Source organism: Oryzias latipes, chromosome 24 (genome assembly GCF_053564925.1).
Source record: "Oryzias latipes strain Hd-rR chromosome 24, Olatipes_Hd-rR_3.1".
Classification (NCBI taxonomy): Eukaryota; Metazoa; Chordata; class Actinopteri; order Beloniformes; family Adrianichthyidae; genus Oryzias; species Oryzias latipes.
In genome coordinates this window covers 20,143,012-20,168,983 of record NC_136260.1, presented here as the reverse complement: position 1 = coordinate 20,168,983, position 25,972 = coordinate 20,143,012, and the positions used below count along the sequence as shown (strand labels likewise).

At 39.5% G+C, this 25,972-nt stretch overlaps 1 protein-coding gene across 47 annotated transcripts in view; it reads left to right on the top strand.

The window, feature by feature from the left end:
• The first annotated feature begins 1,011 nt into the window (after positions 1-1,011).
• The window catches only part of ptprk (protein tyrosine phosphatase receptor type K), a 113,209-nt gene continuing 88,248 nt past the window's right edge, over positions 1,012-25,972 (top strand). For 38 of the 47 annotated variants that reach the window (XM_011491517.4, XM_078942941.1, XM_011491516.4 and 35 more), the window contains exons 1-2: positions 1,030-1,323; positions 7,389-7,412. In XM_011491517.4, coding sequence (XP_011489819.1) covers positions 1,242-1,323; positions 7,389-7,412 — 106 coding nt within the window. In that variant the 5' untranslated portion in view covers positions 1,030-1,241. Of the gene's footprint in view, positions 1,324-7,388; positions 7,413-25,972 lie in introns of all 47 variants that reach the window. The other 9 variants (XM_078942945.1, XM_078942944.1, XM_078942932.1 and 6 more) reach the window with 1 other exon arrangement.

Here is a 25,972-nt window from a genome sequence, read left to right as displayed (position 1 = left end):
ATTTCTAATCTAAACCAATAAATTCTTGGTTGGTTAAGGATCAAGGTCGACTAAAGAAATGGCAACAGAAAAAATGTGTCGTAGTTCTAATTAGTTCTTTATCGGGGGTAATTTTATGGTTTCCTTTGTAATGACTCATCTACAAATAAAGTTGTGTATGTTTCATTTTCTGCTAATCTATTTAAACCAACAGGAATACCAGGAGAAATTAAAAGTTGATTGGTTATCCCCTTATAATTACATTTAACAGGCTGCACACATAACTGCACTAAAAGATACATCCATCATGGTGACATCATCAATTTATGTTAAGGCACCTATTGGTTTCATTAAAAAATAGGTTAACGTGTCAAAAAGTTTCTCAAGACTTCTAGAGGCTGCAGTCACTAGTTCCCTTTGACTCCCAAGTCAAAATGTCTGATTTAGGATGGAAATGAATTGTACATCTTGATGTATAAAGCTTGATTAAGTCTTTTAGTTTATTTTTTACTCATAAAAAAAACTGTCAGAAGGCTAGTAATATAGGCGATGTCCTATCCCAAGCTTGATTTGAACCTTTAGACACCTATAGATTACATCATTGGTTATTTAATGTGGTCTCTCTGACCTGAACAATCAAATCCACCAAAGAGAGTCAACGGCAGAGTTGGATTAGTGACAGAAATGACCAGGAAAAGATTTTATGCTGATCATCCAACAAATGCAGAAATGTGGCACCACCAAAAAGATAAGAAAGTTCAATAGTTTGGCTTTTTTATAAGGATCACATATATTTTCAGTTTTTGAATTCTGTGTCCAAGTTTGTATCACTATTGTACATAAATTTATGTATTTTTATAACTCATTCATTCTTTTACTGTGTTTATTTTGCAATAAGAGACACAAAAAGTCATGATTAAATATTTAACTTAAAATAAATGTTTTCTTAGCCATATTTGTTACTTATGTTGTGTTTTAATTTCAGCGTCTGGGCTGTGACGTCACGACTTTCTCTTCGCCGCTCTCTCTCCCTCTCTCGCTCGCTCTCGTGCTCCCTGGCTCGCGCTCACTCCGTGCGAAACAAAGTGTAGTGTCCGCGAGCGCCTGTAGGAAGCGAAAACCGGGGAAAGGTGAGAATGGGGCGAATGAATACTGACCGAGAGCAGGATTAACAACCCCCAAAAATCCAGATTCCGTGGAGAGGAAGCGGCGGAAAAGTCGATCAAAGAAAACTTCACGGGTTGAACAGAACTCGCGGGACCATGGATTCACTTTGCTCGCTTTTCCTGGGACTTCTGTTTCTCTTCTCGTCGGCTGGGCATGTCTCCGGGCAGTTACCGACAGGTAAGGGCGAACAAACAAAACCTAGAGACTCATTTATGTGACAAAAAGAAAAGTTGAGATTACGCATTCCTCGTTGTTATCGGGCGGCTTTCAAATTTCTGACAGGTGTGGGAAAAGTTCAGGTCCGCTTTGTTTGAACAGGCGCCTGTTCGGTGGTTCACAGGATCTTTTTTAGATCATGGATTTCACACATGCACCTACTTTACATGGAGGTGGACACGGCGTTTTTTCCACTTTTGGAGTGCGCTCTGGCTTGGAGAAGGAGAGCTGTTCGGCACTTGTTTGAATGCAGCCTTTTTTCTGTCGGAGGGCTGGAAATCACGTGAAGTGAGCAACACTGAGTCACAGGTTGAATAATTATGACTCGTCTTTTTGTTTTCAAATCTGGCCAGAGTTGCTGCTTTGATTCAGTCTTGAATTATTGGCATCAAAGAAGTTCGGAGTCGCGGGTTTCTTCGCAAATGTCGGAACCGGTCCAGTCCCGGGATAAAGGTCGAAAGATATAACCCAAGCAGGAGAAAAACGGAACTACTTTTGCAGGTCAACCACCAGGTGACCTGTTATTATTATGATAGACGGTGAAGCTGGACACGGTTTATGAGACAGCAGAGAGCGCAGCCGCAGCCGCGCAGCGAACCAGGCTGTGCGTAAAATGGAGAAAAAGTTACTGTGTGCTTGTCGTTATCACTACCCCTAATGTCATTTGTAGTAATAGCTTCTGACAATAGGGTAGAGCCTCAATTCTATTACTACACTTTATTTGTTCTCTTCTTTAATGCATTTTATATTTTTGTCTCCCACGTTTCGCAGCATTTTACGCACCGGAGTTTTCGGGAATTCGTCTGTTCACGCGTTTTACTTGTAAATTTGTGTTGGCATTTTTTTAAACATTTATTTTATTTTATTTTTTTGCACAAAGCAATGATTTCCGGAGACCTGTGAGTTTCCAAAGCCTCAAAGATCTAGGTTGATGCGCGCATCGGAGGAGAATTCTGATTGCTTATTTACGAAAATAAAAAGATAAAAAGACAAACTTCACTTTGAAATGATCTGGGTTTTGTTTAGTTTAAGAACGGATGGGAAATGGTGGCATGTTCTGCTTCTAAAGATGAAGGCATCTCGGAAAAAAAGTGTTAAAATATCGATTTAATAGAGAATCTGCAAATAAGAAGTTGGAGCAGTTTTCCTCTATGATGATAGTCACGCGAAGCTGCAGAAAAACGTCTTTTCTGTCCTTTACGCAGCGAAGTTTCTTCCTCTCTGAGTCTCGCCTGAGTGCTCGAAAAACCTCCAGAGCGCACAGCCGAGGCTCCGTGAAGGACAGTTTTGCGTCCAGTTGCGCACGCAGCTTCCAGATTACAGAAGAGAAATAAAAGACAGGCTCTCAGCAGAGTGAAAGCTGACCTCCATGAATCTCACCGAAACCATGCAAGGCTATGCTAAATGACACGTCACGCTCCATTTAGGCGCTGGAAGTGACCACACGTTGTGCAAAAACTCATTTTCTGCTCCGGTATTCACTTGGCTCACTAATGGTTTGCATGGAAATTACAAATTAATCCCCAACTTCATCTGTGAATCTTGTATTGCCACCCCCTCCTCTTTCCCATCCTGTAAGTACCCTCCTCACCCCTCCTCCCTTAAGTCCATCTGGCCTCCTGGGTAACAAATGTGTGGAATTTCTTTGAGGCCTCTGTGGAAACGTGAGTGCTGTTAATTTGCAAGTAAATGCTAGAGACTGGACGTGGCTTTTGCAGAAACTGGGGCTGTTCCTGCAGAAGAGTCTGAATTGGTTTGAGATCCACGCACAAACACAGTTTGTTTCCACGCACAAACATTTATGTTGAAGTCACTGAACCTTTCAAACTATGCAGAGTTTACAAACTCCAGCAGGTACAGTCAACTCGTCCACATGGGTGAGTTCTTTCATTCGGAAAGATGTTTAACAGATGAGGCTGATAACATTTACAAGGAGACGATTCATACAGACAGTCTGCTCTCAGGATAAAACATTCACACATCAAAGTCACCCTGCATTAGTACCTTTTGTGCTCAGTTGACGCAACGGCAAGAAATTCCAGTTGCAAGAATTTATCAAATAAAAAAAGGTCCTTTTGAAAATGTAAAATTTTGAGTTAATGATACTTTAAAATAAACGTAATAGGATATTTGTGTAAAACTGCATCTGTTGTGACTGTTTGTGCCGTGTCCTCGCAGGGCTGACGGATTAAATTATCCTGGGTTGTGTGTCTGACTTTAACAAAGTTTTGTATTGAGTTTAGGTTAATTTGTCAACTTTTCTAAATCCGTCTCCTCTGTGATCAAGTTGTGGCTCAGACTCCAGACGTCTTTAATCTTCCTCAAGTGAAATAATTGTTTTCCATCAGCGACTCCAGATGAATTAGATGGCTGCTTCTCCCACTGAATGAATGCGACATCGGAGCTGCTTTAATTATAATTGTAAATTATTTTAGTATTTCAAACATTACAACCAAGTTGGTTTAATTATAATTACTTTTCCACTTCATTTAGAAGATGAAATAAAATTGGGAGTTTTAATGGAAAGGGGAGAGAAACAGTGTAATGGCGGGGGACGGGGGGAGAGTAGAAGGCGACGCCGTTTTGGCCGTGGGCATCTTCTTCACTCTAGAGACTGTGAAAGCTGCAGGAGGGGAGGAGTGTGTGCGGTGCAGATGAGTGTGTCAGCTTATGTGCATTTTTGTCAAGTGGGAAGGAGGATGCGTTCAAGCCCTCCAGAGAACAATGGCACAAAGACGAGCATCTGATAGACTCGCGTGAAAATCCCTTCATTCTAGTCGTGCCATGAAAAACGCCTCAAAATCAGAGACCTTTCTTTTTTTGTTTTCTCATTTTCTCTGCAAATCAAGTACCTATTTGCTCAGAGCCAGCCTTATTTCTATGGATCTCAGTTTACCGACATATTTAAAAGAAAAACTCATCTCTTTGGAGGTTTGTTTCTTCATCTGATTAGAGATGAAGTCTGTAAAATGGAGTTAATCTGTTGAGAGAATTCATTAACTAATCCCTCATTAAGCTGTGTGCATATGTGCGCTGTGGTATGAATGAATTTGAGGATTTGTGCTGTAAAATGGATTAACAGTAATGCAACCTTGCCTCCTGGGAGAACGGTGGGAACGGCAAAAGATTGACGGGTTTGGAATGAGCCGAACGGGCCAAAAAAGAACCAAAAGTGGGATCATCGGGATCTTCAGATACGTCGGATGTGATCAACCCAGATGAAGACCCCCCCCCCCCCCCAATAAATAAAAAAAATTGAGGAGTATTTGGGTCCAAAATTAGGTAAAACTGCAGTTTTCCATTTTAAAGCAAAACAAAAGTTTATTAGAGCGTCTTTTAATACTCAAAGTAGTTGAGCTTTGTTTTCATGTTATACAAATTTTTTAACTCAAGATCTTTGGAAGAATTCTGCATCATGAAACGATGACGATGAGAAAATCCTTTCAGCTAATTTGAGGTCATTTATGTTTGCATGAAGAGACTGAAATCCAGTTCCAGAAAAGACGATTGGCTTGTGCTTTGATGCAGTAATCCCAAACCCACGGCCACTGACCGCTGCTGGTCCGTGAGACAGAAAAACTGCCCCTTCATTTTCTCTGGTTTGTTTATAATCGGATTCTAAAGGAAGTTTGATTTTGAAAAACTACTGGATTCTCCACCACATCCGACTCAATGCTGATGCAAGTCGCGGGGTCACATGTCAAAAAACCATCCCATACTTACTTAAAGTGGCTGCAAACCGCTCAATTGAAACCCTCCAAGCTAGCAAAGTTGACCAAAAGGAAGTTTCTTTTTCGCAGAAAGCAGCCAATGAGGACAAAGAAGAAGAGCTTTCCACTTTAAAGTCAAAGAAATCTGCATTGAACAGACAAAGTCCAAAGTCTTTACACCAAATAGGGATTTATTACGACAGCTGTTCCTACCCAGCATAATAAAAATGCATGATATTCAGCATCCGGCTGTCTCATGTCACAAAGATGCTGCCAATAAAGTTGGATTCACATTTACGATTAGAAAATACCAGCTGCAGTGACCATTTTCTCTCAAGTCAGCTGATGCTGACGTTGGCGTCCAAGTTTTTAGCTTCCACTTTGCAAGTTGTGGGTTAAAGGAAAGCCTGTATCACAATTTAATGGTTTCTACACAAAATCAAGAGTACGAATAAAGTTTAAAGCAGCTGAAGATGTCTTACAGAGCGAAACCTTCAGAAGTTATGGGAGACTGGAGGCAAAAAAAAGGATGCTCATTTATTTATTTGTGACATTTTGTAGAGAATCAGTAACAGTTTCTAAGAAAAAAAAATGTAGAATCGAGACTTAAAACTCCAATATTTATAACTGATTTTAAGTTTTTTTACGATTACTGAAGCCCGTTGAGACAACTGTGTTGTAATTTTGGGCTATATAAACAAAACTGAATGAAATGAATGCTAAAGCAGTTTTTTAATGAGCTCAGACTCTGATCATCGGAGCAGTTAAAGACTGGAACATCTGGTTAGATTGTGCTGCACAATTCCTCCAAATCATCTGTCTGCGTGAAGTGAACTCAGGACGTGATGGAGTTCTTTGAAAATGAAGAAAAGCCGAGCTTCCCAAACAAATCCCCAATCCCCAAAACATCCCACCCACTGAAAAATGATGAAACCACTTCAGTGTCATCAATCTCTGCTCTGCCCTGTTAGGTTTTGGTCACAGCTGTCTGTCTGAGGCGGCTTCACGCTCACACACACACAGACACACACACACCCTCACACACACATGGTAACTAATGACGGATTAAGTAATCAACACTCATAGCTGATTGATTAATTTCAGAGCACGCACATTTTTTGCCTTTGCACAGAAAGATTTGAGGTGTGTGGTTGGTGCTGGTAATGACGTGTGGAGGAAATGTGTGAGTCTGTGGGGGTAACTGGAAGAAAAAAGGCCAGAGTTCGTTGAAACAGAGGTCACTGGATAAAGGTTAGTGACCCACTTTGATTAAAATCCTGTTGTTGGTGTTCTTAACATGTTTTTGTGGCATTTGACTGACAATGGAGGAAATTTATGAAGAAAATGAAGAATTAGTAGTTTCTTTTGTCAAATGGTTATGAATCAGGACCAGACGAAAACATGCCGTTTGCAAAACAGCCTATCGGTGACGAAGATTATGATGGGAAAGGTGGCGGTGTTGTTCCATGCTAACGGTCCCGCCATCAACTCAGAGGTGAATTTCTAATAAACTCCTGCAGGAACTATGTCCTAGTAAGCAATATGTTTTTTGGATTTTGGCTAAAAATGGCTAAATCATAATCAAAAGTCAGCTGGGAAGGCTTTTACAATAGATCAAGAGACGATCAGAGTGGGAAGGTTTGTGTTTTCATGGCGCAGTTGCCTTCTCTAACGTTCTTGCTTTGATATATATTTTTCAAAAATACGAATAGGTCTTTATAAATCCCTTAAGAGCAGACATGTCCAAAGTATGGCCTGTGGGCCAAATGTGGCCCATGTTTAAGTTTCCATTGACTCTTTTCCTAAAAAAAATCAATAATATCCAGCCTCCAGCACTTTTTAAAACTGTTTTTGACTTCTCAATTGTGATTGGCTAAATTGGGTTGTGAGCCATTGTAAACCTGGGGCAGCACTGTCTTGCGACCCTTCTGTGACACCTTTTAGCTCATTCCCAAAATGTCAACTGTGAATGAAAAAGGGAACGTCAACAGCGCAGACCACCGCTTCCAGGATCAGTGGAAATGTACAGAATTTTTTCAGTGAAGTACGAAACAACTGTCTGTCAAATATGCCAAGAGACTCCTCCAGACGAGCTGCATGTAAATGGGAATGAACGCTGGGAAAAATGGAGACATTTCTAATCATCTTGGTAGAAATATATTTGGAGACCCCTGCTTTAGAGACACAGTACCTGTGTGTAAATGTTGCATGTAAAGGAGGGACGGTCTTTGTTGCATTTGAGAACTTTTGCCTTCTCTCTTTCTTTCCAATCTAATTCTGTTTTGTTATTCTGTGCTCTGCTTCTATTGGATGCAGCTCACTTGGGCCGAGCCGAAAAGGGTGAGTTCTGAAGGGCTGACAGCTCCGTGTGTCACCCCCATCGTCATGAGAACATCCTCCCCCATCATCCCATCTTTTAGTTTCCAAACCATCCATGTAGAGATCATTAGCTCTGCTTGCAAACGTCTGCAGAAACACGTCATTTCCATCTTAAATCACAACTTTCACTGTTAGATTAGATCCAAAACGAAACTTGATGTTTTTTGCAAATTTGAGTTTGGCCCATGAAGAGGATTCACACAAGGACAAACTTGAATCGAACTGAATAAATATTTGAGGGACCCAGTCAGCAGTTTGCTGTTACTTCTCTTTGTGGCTCTTCCAGTCGGACTCTCGGTTAATCTGTGTGTTGTTTGTCTTCCTGTGTTGGCGCGTCTGCGTAGTCAGGCAGCTGTCGGCAGGTTTGAAGTTTCCAGGTGCTGTTTGTGGAGCTGAGCCCTTCCTGCATCAAAGCAGCTCGGGAAACTTTGTTCTTCTAGAAGATCTTTTTCATTTTTATTCTTTGCAATTAAAACCCTGGATTCATTTGACTAATGGTCCCATCCTGTGAGAAATAAAAAAAACTGCCCTGCAGTATGGAATCATCATCTCTGACACCTTCATGTTGCGGAAAAACTGAAAATGTTTGATTTGAAGATTAGGCCTCTGGTGACAAACTGAGTTCATACTTTGCTTTATGCAAAACCAATGAAACTCCAGGAAGTTGAAACGAAATAAATGCCACTGCTTGGAATTCTTTTTTTTTTTTTTTTTTTGGTCAGAGCTTAATGAGGCACCAAAGAAAGAGCTAAAAATGTTTTATCCCTAAACGAAATGATCACAAATGACCTTAAATTAACCGTAACAAACCAGCAGCAGAAGATTTTTAAAGCTGGTGAGACATTTGGGCTTTTTGAACAACAACAGGGTTTCGTTTTGTTTCGGTTTGGTTTCCTTGTTCATGAGAAGCTGAAAGTTAGAATTCCAGAAAAGACTTCAAATTCTTTGATCCGAATAAACATCCCAAAAATAAAACAATGCGACAGAAGAAGGATGACCCACAAAAAAGAACCATTCTGACGTTTTTGAGCTGATTGAAAAAGAGAAGTGCATTCAAAGGAGAGGAGGGACATTTCTTCCGAAAGCTCTACTTTCAAATTAAAGCACTTTTCTGGTAAAGAGTAGTGCAAAGTGCTAGAAAACAATTAAAAATGACATAATAAAATACACCAAATGCACTCCTGATCCCCAAATGTAATGAAACATGACTAAAACAAAAACTAAGAATAGAAACTGAAGTAGAAACTTGTAAAAACCTTCAGTGATTTATTTAAATACAAAGATTGGATGCAGGTTGGATCATGTCATTAAGTCCCTGTATTACATTTAACCTAATTTTTTTTTTCTTCTGAATTCCATTTTCATTTTTTCCCCAAAAAGTTGGAAATGTAAAGAAAAATGAGAAGGACTAAAAAAATGTGACTGTGATTAAGAAGAGCATAGCTGCCCACATTTACTGCCTGATTCTCTTCTAGAGTCCCATATAAACCCTTACAGGAAAACTTGCTGCTATAATAATCCAATACATGATATTAGTCCCCTGGGGACAATTTAAAAAGGTACAAGATCAGCATGCTAGTGCAGAGAACTAAACAAAAATGAGTCTAGTCAAAGAACTGTAAACAAAGTGAAAGTAAAATGTGTTCAAATGTGGCATCATACGTTTAACAGTAACATGGGCCAACATCCAACTGGGAGGTTTTGGACATTTAAACTACAGTAAGTCGTTCTGATTGGTTCTCATGAGTTTGACATCAGCTCTCAGACTCAGTAGCACAAATAATATTAAGGAAAATGAAAAAAAAAAACTAAGTGGAACAACATGAGTTATATTAACAAAATGTCCCACATAAGATATTTCCAGAGAAAAAGGTACTGAAGTGCGTCAGGTGATGGGTGCTTTAGAGGTGCATTGATTTTTATTTTTTCTGAAACCAGACGGGAACCATCAGGGTTCTAAAACCCTCAGCGGCCCTCCAGAAAAGGTTTGCCTCACAGTTTTGTGCTGTTTTCATGAATAGACAGAGCAGCGACGGCACATGAACGATGCATGAACATTTGTTAAAAACCATAAACATTGTGTCATGTATAAAAAAAAAACATGCATAAGTACTAGTCTGCCAGCAGAATAGAAGTATTTTATGTAAAAATGACACAAGTTAGTTTGTCTTTTCATGGCACTCATCATTTAGTTTGGGTTTTGTGATCAGGTCTAATAACACTGGCTGTGTTCACTGAATGTACATAATTGATTTACGTGTTCTTTGGGTGGTTTATTCCTACTTCTTCTGTGGTTTTAACGTGGTTCATTCGTGATACATCTGTGTAAATTTCACCCAAAGACCTCAAGTTTTCTCACTTTTCCCCTGTATGTTCATGGATGACCAATTTTTTTATCTGTGCGAAATGTACGTAGTGGCTGAGTGACACGGCCTTTAGTTACAACTGGCCTTGCAGGTGGGATGCGAGCTGTCTGCAGGAGAAAAACGGACAAATCTTAGCATCAAGGTGGTAGACCACTTGGGGAGTCCGTAGAGAGAAATAAGTCCATGCACATTCTTTCTATAGGCATTTTGCGAGCGACAGGAAAGAGGAGAAGTAGGTGAGATGCAAATGTGTTGAATGGATTTTTCATTTTTTCCACTGAGAAGAATTCTTGCTTTTACAGCATTTGCAGTTCCATCTCTACGCTGTTAGCACATTATAACAGCACAAAAATACACTAAGTTGTTTCAAAAAATGTGAAAAAAGTGATTTTCTTTGACTTTTCGTCATCTCTCTCTAAACTAAACCATGACTGAGGCAGAATAGTTTCATTTTTATATCAAAGTTACGACTCCTGCTTTTATTTTTTTTGTTAAATCTTAATTGCACTTGCACACTAAACCCACTAAAACAGTTTTTTAGGTACTTTTTTCACGAGTGTTGGCTCCATCAGTATGTAACCCCTGTATCAGCTGAGGACACTGGCTGAAGTATTTTCCATTAGTCTTGTTTTAAAGATATTTATCTCCAGACACGCATTACAGGGAAGCCCTAAACAACACATGCATACTCTATGAGGGAGAACTTTTTCCTGAGTGTTGTTTCACAATAAACTCCAGAAGAACCTTTCATTTTAGTCATAAAGCTGCTGTGTGGATATCTTCCCATTAAAAGAAACACTTTTTTTTCACAGTTCTTGAGTTCCTTTCCAATAACTCTCCCCATGCTTTGTAAGCTGATTTCAGATCAGAAAGCTGGCGAGATATTTATACACTCTGTTCTGCTTGTGTGTTTGTGCGTGTGGCGGGCATCTCTGCGCGAATCAGCAGCTTACAGATAGATGACCAGTCCATTAAGATTATCATCTCCATCCCCGACCATGTATCTCCAAATCGCCACACCGCTGGGTCTCCGCCTCTGTGTGAGCAGAGGTTTAAATCTTAGAGCAGATATTACTATGCTATCTTTTTGCTCTAAATGATGTTGCACCGAGGTATTTTACTTTTTTTCTTTTTTGTGTGAAAGCTGTCTGTCTGCCACCCTAATCTGTGGTTTAGTCGGCCTGCCAGCTTGTGCGAGTCCCTCCTTACTGCCAGTGACTGCAAACACATGGCTTGCCTGACAGTGATCGCACACATGCACCTACACTCACTCACCCTAATAGACAGGTGGTGTGTGGGTGTCTGCAGACAGACATTTACATGTTGTCTGTCTCTCTGTCAGTTTTCTGGCAGGTCCTGCTCAACCTTGAAGTCTGAAGTGTTCTCTGTAATAAAGTCATATCCTTGGATTTCTGATTCATCTGCTGCTTGTTCCCGGTGCTCTCTGGCTTCACCTGGGAATACTGGCATCTCACTTTTTGGGCCCCTTAAATTCCACCCACAATGTCACACCATGTGTGGAGGAAGTTAAGAGAGTGCTGCCCAATCCCACCATCCCAGATGGTTAATCATTTTAATAGGGCTTTTAATGTAGCTCTGTAAGAACTGCCTGCACATTTCCCTAATAAAGTAATTTTGCTTTTCAAACTATTTATTTTTATTTTTTTGGCTAAATCCAAATTCTTCCCCCACCTCTAAATTAAGCCCCCCCCAGAGAGTTATGGAAAAAACTAGTGTCTTCAAATGCAGATGACACTACCCCTCGATGATGTCATGAATAGTCGCCGGTGAGCTGCGTTAGCCAGCGCTCAGAAAATACATGACAACATCAAAAGTCATGGTAAAACAAAAATCCAGTACTTACATTTAAATGACAACTTCTGTGCGTCAGAGCACACCTACGTGAAGAAATGCATTTCTCCACCCTCGTGGCGGAGGGATACTAAGGCCCAAGTCACTATGGCTATCCCTTAAAAAAAAAAAACAAGTTCAGACTCTGCTACATTTCCAAATGCCCCTACAATTGGAGGGGTAGGAAGAAGCCAGAAGGGTAAGGGGTGAATTTGGATTCGGCCTTTGAGTCTAAAAGTCACCCCCCAAAAAATGGGGGGTGGGGGGCATGTCGAAGGTTTTTATCCTCCTAAACTATATTCATGTTTACTCCATACAACGAACAGTAAATATTAACAATCCGGATTAATAAATGCTAAACTGTTAAGAGAAGCAGGAAATGTTGTACTTTGTGAATATCTATTAAATCACATGTATTATTTAAGTAGTTTATGATGTAAGATTAAGGCAATAAGCTCTTAGGCGGGAATGGAAATGAAGTAATTAACCAAAAAATACCACAAAGAAGCCTTCTTCAATTTACCATTTTTAAATTGACTTTCAATTTTTGAAGTACAGTAATCTATAAACAATTGAAATTATTATAACAGTAATTGTAATTGTATTTTAGCAACTAATAAATATTAATAGGAAAAAAAGCAACCCCTAAAAGTGGAACTTGATTTATCTTGAAATGTGAATTTAAATGTTGCTAAAGAGGATGTTTTTTTATTGAGATTATATATTCTTCTAGTCTGTAGTTTTTAACAATAGATAAATAAATATAAGTCATTTACAGATGAAAGAGACGTATTTGTTTCTTGTTAGACGGCCATGTACATTTAAATATATTTACAGAAGTTTCCAGAAATTTCCGTCTGGTTCGGAAAGTCTGCCAACCCTGTGATGTGCTGACGAAAAGTAGCCACAAACGGCTGAGATTTGAGTCTTTCTCATCAAGTGGGCCTCTTAAAGAGTTAGTCTTTTAGCTTTCAAGTCTTCCGCTGTGATCCCTTCATTCCACAATAACAGATCTTGAAGGATGTTTTTCATCTTCAGCTAAACTCTCGATGGCAGAAAATTTTCTGTCCTTGGACTTTTCGCACTGTAGAGGATTTTCATGGCGTCTTATAAAGAGCGAAGCAGCCAAAAACTATTATTTGCTCAGGCTTGGCTTCGGAGTGTTATATCAAAGGTTTTTTTTTTCTTAAGTACTCCGCAAATGGAGTCAGTGTTTTAGTGGTTTAAGTCCAAATTGAACCAAAGTTTACCACTAACAGCTAAAGCTGAGAAGAACCTCATTCCCACCCTCATATATTTCTCCAGAGAGACGGCTAGGAAGATTTAAATCATTCCATTCATGAAGCTAAACAGTAGTTTTTCCATGGCCTCCATAGATGGTAGTGGTAGAACACCTACTGAGAGATGATGTCCTGGAGACACTCTCCTCAGGAGCACTAAATCTAGTCTTGAGAAACCCAGAACCTTTGTTTGACTGCTTGGGTAAAAGATGTTTGAGTTCTCTTTCCAGTAGAGCTGCACACACACATTGGAAATGTATTGTAATTGTGATTTCAGTCTGTGCAATACGTGTATCACAAAAGACGTAAACTATGATGTTGCCATAAATGTTTACACACTCAAAAAAAAAAGGTTCACACTTCCTACATTGTTCTTGTATATAGTCATGTTGCCTGTACAGTAGTGCTGCATGATATGAAGAAAACTCGCGATATGCGATATCAGTGATTAATATTGCGATAACGATATAATTTTTGCGGTATATAAAAAATTAGCAAAACAACCAAAAATATTATTCCCATTCCATTACAACAGCTTAAAAATTATACTACAAATGACCCTTGTTGACGCAGGAGGCAAACATACAACATAATAGGGCGCCATCCGAGTAGTTAACAACGTGAAGGGGTCCATCTGATTGGTCAAATGCAGAAAGGGATTCTTTCAATCCATTAAACACTTCAAGCTGCCATAAGATTGTTTGGCCTCATCTAAGGTAACCATTTATTGCAAATTTGCTGTCTTTTGCGATATGCATATTGCACAGCTTGATATTGCGATAACGATAAATTTGCGGTATATTGTGCAGGCCTACTGTACAGTGATTCCTTTGCTATAAAATGGTTCACCTTTTGCTGTTTTGCAGATTTTTTTCAGTGAAGTTTTGCATGCTTTTTTTTGTACGCCGCACCACATTCTGGGTCCGGATTGGCTCCTGACCTTGTCAGTCATTCTTGTCTGTGCCATGTCTCCTGTTCAGAATGTGTTTAGTTTTGCGATATTTACATAAATGTTCGATTGCTAGTAGATTTTTGTGTTCATTCTATAATACTGGACTTATTTTACTATCAGGGTTTGAACTTTGAAGCTACAGACACACACTGGCCAAGTTTAGCATGTTTAAGAACGATCTAAACGCAGGTTCTCGAACTCTCATTTAGACCATGGTGTTCACACAGGACAATCTTCTTTTTTCTCCACTGTACTGTAGGTCTGCCACCTACAGTAGAGAGAGGCTTGGTGCAGAATGACGTAGTGGTGCAAATCCCGTCAAATGGACAAACCTTGTGGTGTGTCCTCGAGAAAAATGTGAAAATGTTTGCGGATTCCACCTATCGTGGGTCATTTTTAGAACATTACCCCTGCAATAAACGAGGGAACACAGTACTACCAGAAATGTAGATAATTTGGTGTATTTCCCCTACAAACAAGTTCTTACATGTCTCCTATTTAAAATAACTTCCATATAATTGAAGTCGTGTTGACTTTTATTTAAATAAAGCTGTTGAAGTGACATGGAAATGACGCATTAGTTGGTTTTTGTTTTGCCATTTGTTCGATGTATCGCAAGTCATTTTGACAATATTAGTCACTAATATCGCACAAGACAAGTATTCCTTATTGCGCCACCCTACAGTCAGATAATGGTGACTGTCCGTCCTTACAGACACACAAGCATTGAACACCTAAAACAAGAACAATAGCAAAGGAGAACAGGCACAGTTTTAACTGACAAAGCCGCCAGATGGAATAGTACTTTTGTGTGAAGGTATGCACACTTGGAGACCGACATCTCACTCCTCTGTGATATTGACACTAAGTAAACTCCACATTGTCTACTGGAGCCGAGCACATTTAGCTAATTAAGATGAATTCCGAGTCCAAATAAAAAACCCTAACTCTCCTAACAGTTGGTTAGTTTACCCCCTCCACTTCAAATCGGTCCCTCTCTTGGAATTTATGACCCACTAACCTAAACACAGTAACACAACCCCTCCCCCCTTCCCATCTACCCCTCTGCTCCTGTCTTGTCCTCCTCCTGCCCCTCTGTGTTTAACTCTAAAGCCCCTTTTCCTCGGATCTCCCTTCCCCCCTTTTTCCCAACCCCGCAACAACAAAAGCTGGCATAGGATTTCTCCGTCCAGACTGGAAGTTTCCTATTACAGAGTAAAAGTGTGTAAAACGCAGATATTAAAAGTTGGAGTGACACAAAAGTGCAGCTCAAACAATAAAAACTGTTGAGTGTAACACGCCACTGTCAGACGTAAAGGCTAAAGATGCGATAAATTCAAGCCATCTGCTGCTTGTAAAAAGAAAAAAATCAGCAGGTTTCAGCACAAAACCTCTGTACAGATGTGTCTGTTCAGTAAATTGTTTGCCTGCTGCCTCAACCCCTCCACTCATCTGAAAGTCCCATTCGTTCTCGTTCCCTCTGTCTCACCATCCCTCCTTAACTTTCTAGAAAGCTTTTTTGTTGGCGTTCTGCGCCCCGCTCAGCCTGCATTCATTCATTTAGGTGCTGATGGGAGCGTCCTCGTCCACTTTCAGGCCAGGTTAGCCCTCGCTGCGTCCGTGTAGAGCCAAAGGTAAATGGAAAAAAGAGGTTTGGTGTGTTCCGAGTGTGCGAGCAAAGCGAGCTGTCTGCTTGGAGGACGCAGATACAGCGATACCTCCTCGTGACATAAACTGTCTCTTACACTCACAGTCAAGGACAGACTCGCACACATGCACACAATACCACCTTAACACACAGCAACACTTTGTCTAGTAGTGTTATTTCATATTTCAGAACAAACTGTGTGCTGTTAAATACAGGTTGGAAATCTTTTGAGCCAAGACTGTTTAGGTTAAAAAGTACACAACCTCTCAGAAGCTATTGTTTCTGTTTGCCAAATGCTTGTGCATCACAAATGATATATTATTTTTCATCTGCTCCTGATTCAGAACAATTTGATTAAAGAAATGCATATTTAAGCTAAGCTTAATTTTCTTTATGTATGTCCTCTATGGTCAAAAAAGAATGGCACAAGAACATGTTAAAAGCATCTAAAATGTGATTTTAAATAAAATAATAATTTTGAGTATTTAAGAGAAAACTATACAGTTCTCTTTCTCAGCAGCTAGATTTGCTGTTGGTGGTGATTTCCTGGTCAAACATTTGAACTTGTGCTGCGTGCCGTTAGCCTGCAAATGCAGGTCTGCTCTTGCAGCGACTTGTTGCGGCGGCGCTGTGATCGTCGGTAAGACCATAATCTCAGCGGGGGCCGCTCATGCATGTCTGCTCAACACAACTGCTCCCTGGATGAATCAGTGTTGCACTCCAGCCATGAGCTCGCCCTGCCTCTTCGTCTAAACTTTGCGATCTGTCACACCTCCCCCCCTTACACACACTCATTTACCCGCACTTAAGAGACCCGCATACCTCTGGATGGAGAGTGTGCGAGGCAGCCACATGTGGTTTCAGTTAGTCACACTTTCCCCTCACTTTGGCCTCACACTAACCACCTCCACTTTACCACGCTCGACTAGGTGCATATATCTTCCACTCGGTGTTCTGTTGTGTGTTTGCTTGCAAATCTACATCGGTGTACATGTGTGTACATGTGTGTGTGTGTGTGTTACAGCCTGAGGCACAGTCAAGTAACACCCTGAACAAACGTTAGCGGTCCAAAAAGTAGATAAAGAGGCTTAAGGGAAGACAAGAGATTAGGAGGAAGGTATTCTGATGTGGAAGGTTTAAAAAAACACAAGAAGGCTGCAAGTGTGCCTCTATTTAGGATTCTTTTCTTTGTCTACTCCATGAGAGGAATCTCTTTATGTCCTTGATCATTCTAGATTATTAAAGAGAAAAGTGAAGACAGTCAAAGCTGCAGGTGAGCAGAACCAAGCGTAAAGACAAGAACCTGAGCTTGTTCTGAGGAGAAAAACTTTACCATGTTGTAAAATCACAAAAACGGTAAATTTGATCAACTTCAACATGGTTTGGATAGATGTCAATCTATTCATTTCTAATGTGAAACTATTTTTGTTAAGTTATAAGAAACTTTTTTTTACCATAATAGGTGATTTAAAGTAAACAAAGGTCAAATTTATTTAGGAACTATAAATTCTTACATCAAAAACAAATACAAAATCTACTTTTTGCCCATAATGTCCCACTCTGATCCTCTTTTGTGCTAATTTAAAAGCGTTCTCAGTGTTTTTTTAATTACTGTTAAAACCAAAATTAATAAAAATTTAAAAACCCTCTAGGACTTAGTTTCTGCAGAGCGGCAAGACTTCATTAGAAATTCACCTCTGAGTTGTGGGTGAAACTGTTGGTGTGGAGCAACTCCGCCCCCTCTTCCCCTCCCAGTTGCAGGGAGCTTGTGATCCCTGCATATTTTTTACGTCACAAATAATTTTTCAAACGGCATTTTTTAAAATCTTCTCCTGATTCCAAAAATGTATAAAGAAATGCTGAGAAATGCAATTTTGAGCGTTATTTCTTTTGATTCATGTCGCCCATCATCAGAAAAATGCCATAAGAACACAATTTTCATCAGAGTGGGTCTGTAAGAAAACAATGATTAATAAATATGATAAATTTATACTGCATTTCTTTCAAATTCTTTTGTTTTGTTTGAAAGAAAATCTCTGCTTTAGTTCAGGATAGACTGGCGTTTTAATATTTTATTCAATTGTGCTGAAGTCTATTTCAGGTCCTGGCAGATAATCCGTCTGAGTTTTTGTTTAATTTGCCTAAAATAAAACATCTAAAGCTTTTTTTTTTTTTTTTAGAGGTACGTGGGACTGAATTTTCTGTGAGTTTAAACAAAAACTTGGAACCAGCAAATCTCCTGGGTTAACCTGATTTTTAATTATGCCCATCTCAATAAATAGATTCTCTATATTTAATATTTGTGGGTCAAGCTTACACAACACACGCTGCGCCGCGCAGAGCTTCTCCTGGAATTTCCCATAAGATGAGTCACGATGTTCATATTGCCTCGTTTGTCAGGGAAAAAAGAAAAAAAAATCCGCCTAATGCTGCTTTCAACCAACACATCTCAGAGGAGCGGAGAGCCTCCGCCCACTCGCAGTATCAACTTAGACGGCCAAATTCTGACAGAAAAGCGTGAAGAGTGGGCTTTAGCTTTTGGCTGACTTTGTCATTTAGTTAAACTGGCTTTTCTGATGAGGCTTTGCTTTGTTTTTACAACTTCTATAATTAAAAATCTGTTTTGCTTTGCCATTTGCAGTTTAGTTCCTCAATAGAGTAAGCATTTTAGATCTATTTTATACTTATTTAGGTCTCTTAAACCTTGTAAAAGTTACATTTGCTCTTTCTTTGAAGTTTATAGCAGAAAAAAGGAAAGGGTCATAAATAAATTTATATGATTAGTTAATCTGATTTAGTTGCCATGCACTGCAGAAAATGAATCACAAAATCACAGGGTTTTTCCATTTGACTAGAGTCCTGGCGTATACCAACTGTGAGACTGCTTTCTTTTAAGGCCCACAGAGCAGCTCATTGGTACAAAAATGATTATTGTGGGAACAATTGGTTGATTTTCAGTTGGGTTTTTGCTGTACATCAGTAATTATTCAAGCTTTTTAAATGCTCTCTATGTTAAAGGGAAGCTGTTCTTTGTTCTTTTTTTTAAAACCACCCTTTTCTCTGCAGCTTCTGATTGGCTGTATACACCTGACAAAGTTGTTGTTCCCTTTTGGCATCTCATTTTGGACGAAAAAGTCAATTCCATTCATTTTAATTCAATTTTATTTGTATAACCCAAAATCCCATTGAATCCGCTGGAATTATGTCAATTGCATTAATAGTTGAAGAGTTACAGTAGCGGAAAGAATGCAAACACTCCAGTATTAAAAGGTTAACCAGTGTTAAGTAATGAACTGATCTTTGTGACTCAATGTAAAGATGCTGGCTGGGACTAAATGATGTCATTAGGCGGTAAATGGAACCAAGTTTCTTCTGCAGACAGCTGTGTGTCCGTCAAAGTATAATCCTTCATGAAATGGAGCAGAACTGAACGGGAGTAAGCGATACGGAGCGGGGTGTGTGAGAAAAAGGCAAGAGCTGTTTGAAGTGTGATAAGAAACTGGAGAGCAGACTGACCCAACAAACTGTTGCAGCTGGAAAAGTTCATTCCCAACGTCTCCCATGTCTGCTGATAACAGGAGGAGACAGAGGAGGTGGGGGGCGGAGGCAGTGAAAGTTTGATACCATGCAGGTCTTGTGTCATTTTTTGTTTTAACTCCATAACCTGCTCTGCGTTGTTGTGTTTAATGAAGCTACTTCAACTTTAAAATGATGTCCATAAATGAAGCCATCCACTTTTGATCTAATAGTTGGGACATGAAACGATCACCTCCCCCAAACTGGACCTTTTGTTTTCCTTGTGCGTTTTTGTGCAGTTGCGCGTGTTTACATAGCTAAGTGGCTAGAACGTTGTGCACAGATTGTTGGGTTTCTTCTCTGAAATCAGCCTGTTTGTCTTTGGCATTCCTCGTCTTCAGGCCGAATCTGTTTCCCTTTAACCAAGACGATTAAATGGAGCATTCAGCTGCATCAAATCACACAGTTAGTCCACTTTGGAAAGCCCACATCTCTACTTTATAATTCATTTGGCCACTTATTTTAGAAAAAAACATTATTTTTATCATGCAGAACCAAAATTGAAATAATTAATTTAAAATATAAATATGTCTCTGGACTGCACTCTAAATCTTTAGACGAAAGGAATGTTTCTATGCTAGTTTTTCCCAAATATCTGAATTTTAACAGAAAATGGAGCTTGAGATTTCGAATACTAACTTATACTACGGTACTTGAAAAAGTTAAAGTCCTATTATCTGTCACACAGTTTTAGAGCCTTTGGTATGACTCGGCCTGGATTTGAACTCACGACCTTCCAGTCACAGGGCAGACACTCCACCACAAGGCCACTGAGCTGGTTACTTACATTATTAATAAAAAATGCTGCATTTTTAAGTGAATTTAGCTGCTACGAAAATAAAAAGTGGCTGCTCTCCTTATTTTTTACACTTCTCTTTAAAGTCTTTTTGGTTCTATATCCCGCTGCTCGTTACTCTGATTAGTCAACATTCACAAACAAAGTAGTCACACCTTATTACTGATTGTATAACCCCCCCCCCCCCCCCCCCCCCTCACACACACACACACAGACTCTAGTTTTTACTTAGTGAACCTGCGGCACAGCCTAATGTGGTGACATAGAATGCAGAGACTCGTTGTTTCTGATGTGTGTGGAGAAAATAAACCACTACAATTGGATTTGATGGTGTTTAGGTTGTGTAAACTTATGACAAAGTAGGATGAATTTGATCAATTATAGTAATTAATAGGCGGTGATTATAAAAGATTGAGTGATTTTAGAAATTAATATGATCAATGTGATGGTTTTTAAACATTAAAGGGCACACGGCTTCATAATAAGCCGAAAAAAAACGTATTTAACCCTTTAACTCTGGAGCTTTAGGTAGTAATGTGTAGCTTATCAGGGAAAAGCTGATATGAAAACATGCTGTCAGAATCAGCTGATTCATGTTGATCGTGATTGAATAGTTACGATACGTCAAAGAGTTTATAATTCTAGGTGATGCTAGAAGGGTTGCTGGGACATGTAGTGTGTTAGAAGTCTTTAGATAGTTTCCGCCGACGACCAAAGGGGGAGACGGAGCTCTAACTTATGACATTAAAAATGGTCGTTACTATGTTCACTTGGAGGTTAATCGATAAAACTAAAACAAAACTGCAGAGAGAATTCATTTTAAAATCGACCTTTCAGCATTTTTTTTTCACTTTCAGTTATTTTATTCGTCAAAAATATTATTAATCTATGAAACACATTTTAAACAAAACCCCCTTTAATAATTTCCAGTTGAGACACTGATTGCGTTTACAAATTGATGTTACTTGACGCGCCGGCCTGGCCGTCGGTGAACCGCATTTCAATGTCAGAATAACCGAAGCCTTTCTTCAGAGAAAGCCTCAGCAGCAGCTGAATGATGGCTGTCCTTCAAACTGGATCAAGATGCATTCAATTACATTTTTAATTCCAGCGCTTCAATTGCCAGGCAGATAAATGCATTCTTTCAGTTCCAGCACTATATTGGGCTTTTGTCACTTAAGTTGTGCTGCTTTATAAGTTGTCTGGCATGCTTTTAAACATGTGCTTACCAGGAAATTAGTATTTTGTTTAAATGTTTTTGCACTTACAATGTTCTTTGTGACAGTGTTGGTTGAATCACAGCTATGGACTCTTTGTGGACGTTTTATATAATCACACTATTAAGGAAAGATCATGAAAATGTTCTAAAGAAGCATCAACTGAAGTGAGTAATTCTCTGACGGGATTCAACTTTGCGTGTGACTAATGACTGGTGAGTCCTCGTGAGTAACGCGCCGCACGCTGAAGCCTTCTGGCAGATACAGTAGCATTGATTTGGTGTGTTTGTGCTAGACTGTATTTATGACAGGTAGTTAATTACAGGAATGTGTTTGTCCGTTCGTATGTGTTTCCACGCCGTCCACAGGCCTGACAGGCAGGACTTAATTAGTTGCCACGGCCACTGATGATGCGTGCTGACATTTGCTGTGCTGCTGACAGAATCCCCTGCCTAGTAGCACCGATGCATGCTGGTACGCAGGGTCCACTCAGCCCCCCTGCGGTGTGTTTATTCTGTGTGTGTAAAGTTAGGATGGGAAAAAAATAATAATCCCGTCAGTTTGTTTCAGGCTTGTGAGTCTGTGAGAAAAGGCAATTAAAACACTTATCAACTAGCTTTGTGTTGTAAACATGGTCAGGTTTATTCTATATTTATCCTCCTGGCTTCTTCTCTGGATGGAATGCTGCAGAGATGCGGCCATCGTCGTCACTAAAGTAATAAAAGTAGTTCCTCCGCTAAAGGATTTTAATCTCCGCGTTCATTTAATATGCCGAGTGTTTCGATTGGTGTAATTGCTCCAGCAGAGCATCACACTCCCATGATTTTGTACATTTGTGCTTCAATTAAGGGATGAATTGAGTCGGCTTTAACCGTAGACTGTTGCCCGCAGACCTTCACTCAGTGAGTGATTTCACTAGATAACAGGGATGAGGGATGGATAAGGAGTTTGATCTGTTTGCTGTGTGATCTTAAGAGTGTGTGTCTACTTTTTTCTTTTTTTCTTGTAAGTGTTTCTGTGTGTTGAGAGGTTGGGTTCAACAGACACAATTTTCCCAGTCTAACAGGTCTGGGTTAACCCTGCTATGAAGCAGAGCTCCCCGCTGTTCTAAAGGCCAGTTGAATGTCTTCATCAATAATAAACTATGGAAGACGGATGAGCCACTGTTCGTTTATTTATCTTTCACTCCCAAGCAGATCCAGATCTGTCTTTAGTCTGCAGCGTTTTCATCCTAAGATGGTCACGCTCCACCACTGCAGATCAGCTCCAGTTTAAACAGAAAATTTTGACTTGCTCAAGAGCACTTAGAGAAGGCAGAAATGTCAGTGTTCTTATTAGCAAAGTGTCATTTAGAGGTATACCAGCATGACTCTGATTAGACTCTTGCTTTCAGCTCTAAAATGACATTTTGTTAGACAGGAAACAAAGAAAACTAACTTTTTTTTTTATTCCAACGTCATCAACTTGAAGACTGGAGTTAAATCTCCAGTCTTCACTTTTTTGAACAACCGTAACTTGTTTACGCAATTAATGTAATTCCAGCAGAATTATGAAGCGTTGCACCAAAACATGATACTTAACAGCAAAAAAAAGTGTTTCTGGAATCAACAAAAATTGATGTGAAGAAAAGTAACTTTGCACTGATATGCGACACTTTACAATAGTGAGTTGTTTGTGCGATCCATGTAAATCAATGCAAAAATAACATTTCTTTGCGCTGATAAGCAATACTTTACAGTAGTAAAGGGTTTACACAATTAACTTAAACTGACTTATTGTGACATGAACAAATGCAGGTTTTTTTTATTTATTTTATTTTATTTATTTATTTTTTATTTTTTCTCAGCTTTGCACTGAGATGCAGCACGATTGTGTCAGAATCTGTGGGAATTACATTAATTGCATAAATGGTCAGATCTGGTGTTAAAGGGTTAAAAAAATCATCTTTAAAATTCGAGATTAGTCTTTTTTTTTTCAGTTGAAAAACTACTTTTATGAAGAAAAAATACATTCTTCCTATGGTGAAGTCAAAAATTTTAGAACAAAAATGTTTTTTTTTTTTTTTTTGCTTTAGAAAAGTAATATTATATGAATATGAATTATATGAATGCAGGCAGGACAACTGCTGAACTCTGGTTACACCATGCTAGTGGGCGGAATCTGTCATTTGTGTGTGTCCATCTGGTATGACCCCCCCCCGCTCATCTCCTCCAGCATTAATGCGCATATGTAGCACGCACACACACACACACACACACACACACACACACGCCCATATGGCGGAACAGCTGAGAGAAAGTGCCCACCCTCGTACCCATCCACCCTCCTTGATTTCTCCGTCCTTCCTGCAGAGCCTCAGGACTCATCCAGGTGTCCACTTTTCTCTACAAGCTCCCTCACTTTCCCCGGTCGCCCCGGCCTGCTTCATGTTTGAAAATCAGCGGACCACTATGTGATTCCTCAAATTTCAAAGCACATTTCTGCGGTAAAGCACAGACCAGGTGATAAGCAGGATGTAAATATTGAAAACATATTTTTGTCAATCTAATTGGAGCACAATATTTAAGCTGAAATGATGTTCCTCTTCCCGGTTCTACCTGACTAATGAAGAGCAGCAATCTTTAAAAAGTGACATCAATTGTTTTTATTGATTTGCTGTTGATGGAACTTATTTAAAAATGTTTTGATTTTGCTCAGGTGTTGTTACCTCTCCTATTTATGCATCAGTAGACATAAGGTCGTTTTCATCCTGAGGTGAAGTCACCTTTGGGTTTACGGACTGGTTCAGTCCATTAAAGCAGTGGTCCCCAACGTGGGCCGTGGACCACTTTAATGTCCAAATATTTTCACAGACAAAGCCAAAATGAGCATCTGATGCATTTCTTTATTGCCTTCAGTTTCCCTTAACTTTTAAGGGGGAAGTTTATATCATAATCTGTAAAATATCTTCACCTGCTTTAAACTTTATTTGTACGCTAGATTTTGTGGTGGAACCAATAAAATGTCATCTAGATTTTCCTTTAAGTGGAAGCGAAAAAAGTCACATTTTAAGGTGCAACAATAAAAAAAAGTCCCTAAAACTTAATTTTTTAAATTTAATATTAAACATGAATCCACAATCTAAGCAACTTTAAAAGCTGCATCCTTGTAACACTAGACAGCTGTTGGTGTTTGGCAACAACTGACACATTGACTCCAGATTTAGAGTAAAGACGCCTGGTTTTTGACTGTTAAATGCAAATTTATTTTATTTTGAAGTGATTCTTCTGTTTCCTCAATTGGTCTTTTTAAATATGTTTTTTTTTTTTTTTGTCAACTTTGCTAGTTTTAGTGTTTCAATCGGCAGCCACTTTAAGAAAGTCAGGGGATGCATTTCTGACATGTTACTGCCCAACGTGACATACGTTGAGAATAAGTCGGATGTGGTGGAGAGAATCCAGTAGCTTTTCAAAATAAAACTTTCTTCAGAATAAGATTATAAATGAAATAGGCACCGGTCTGCGGCCTGGGGGCTGGTTACTGCTGCATTACACTCTTCATCTTCCTGAAGCCACTTCTGAGCAGCTTTAGCTGCAAATCAATACTGAAGGACACTTCCTCTGTCAGGTTCCCATGTGTGGGCGTGCTCACTTTCTGACCCTGTTTGGGTAAGAAATGGTTAAAATCCACAAGAAGGGCTGGACTTTGAAGATAAGATAAGTCTGTTGATTTTTTCTTTATAGCAGTTTAAGTTAGCAGCTAAATTGTAATTAATTTTTAGCTGAATAACACTCACCACTTCGAAAACACACACAATAGCAGAGAGAAAAGAAAAAGCTGAAAGGGGAGGAGAATAAAAAGAAGCGAGGAAGGGCAGAAGAAAAGTTGGAGAGGCTGGGGTTTTTGTGCAGGAGTGCAGTTTCAGCTTCTGTAAACCCAGGAGCTCTGAATAGCGCTTATTAAGCAGGGACGGTTTCTGTGTGCATGCGTGTGCATGTGACAGGGTGATATATTGAAACACACCTCTGCGGAACAGCTGCAATGATGAGACAGAGAGTAGGGAGTAAGAGGTGTCGTCTAGCCTCCAAACACACACACACACACATTCATGCATGCCGAGCTGAGCCAACTTCTTTATTGTATTACTGAGGCCGGCTTGTATCAAAGTGAGAGCTAGAGAGGAAAAAGAGAGAATGGAACCAACCAGAGATGAATTTGTTGTGACTGCTCGGGTAGACTCATCTTTTAAACAAAGCTTCTGTTTTTATTTTTTTGTTCGTACTCTCCCCTTTTGGCCTCCTGGTTTCTCTTCAGTACCTTCTCCTCCTTTCTTCCTTTCCCTCCTCCTCCTCCTCATCTGTGTGCATATTTATTATATTACACAGATGGCAAAGCTGATACAGGAAAAGATCGAAATGGAGAAAGTCAGAGTTTTTAAAAAAAAAAAAAAAGGAATTGGAAAGCTCCAAAAAAAAGTGGGGAAGAGAGATGGAAGAGTACAGACGGACAGAAAAAAGTGAGATTGAATAGATAAATCGGATTTATCTATAATGAAATCAGCCCCACTATTTATAGAGGAACGTACTCAATTCTGCCTTTCTGCTGTTAGTGACAGATTTACCCATTTAATATTCCAAAAATCAGTGTGAGAAGAAACACACCAACCATCTGGGTTGCAATGAAAGAGCAGCTAAATGCAAAGTGGACGTTTTTTGAGCATTCAAAAACTCTGCTGACGGTGGAAAGATAATTGATGAAACACTGCAAGGACCGGTTTATTTTAGCACGTGATGGTAAAATCACGCTCTGCAAAGCCAGGTAAAGAGAACGCTTTCTCATAGATCCACTCCGATCAT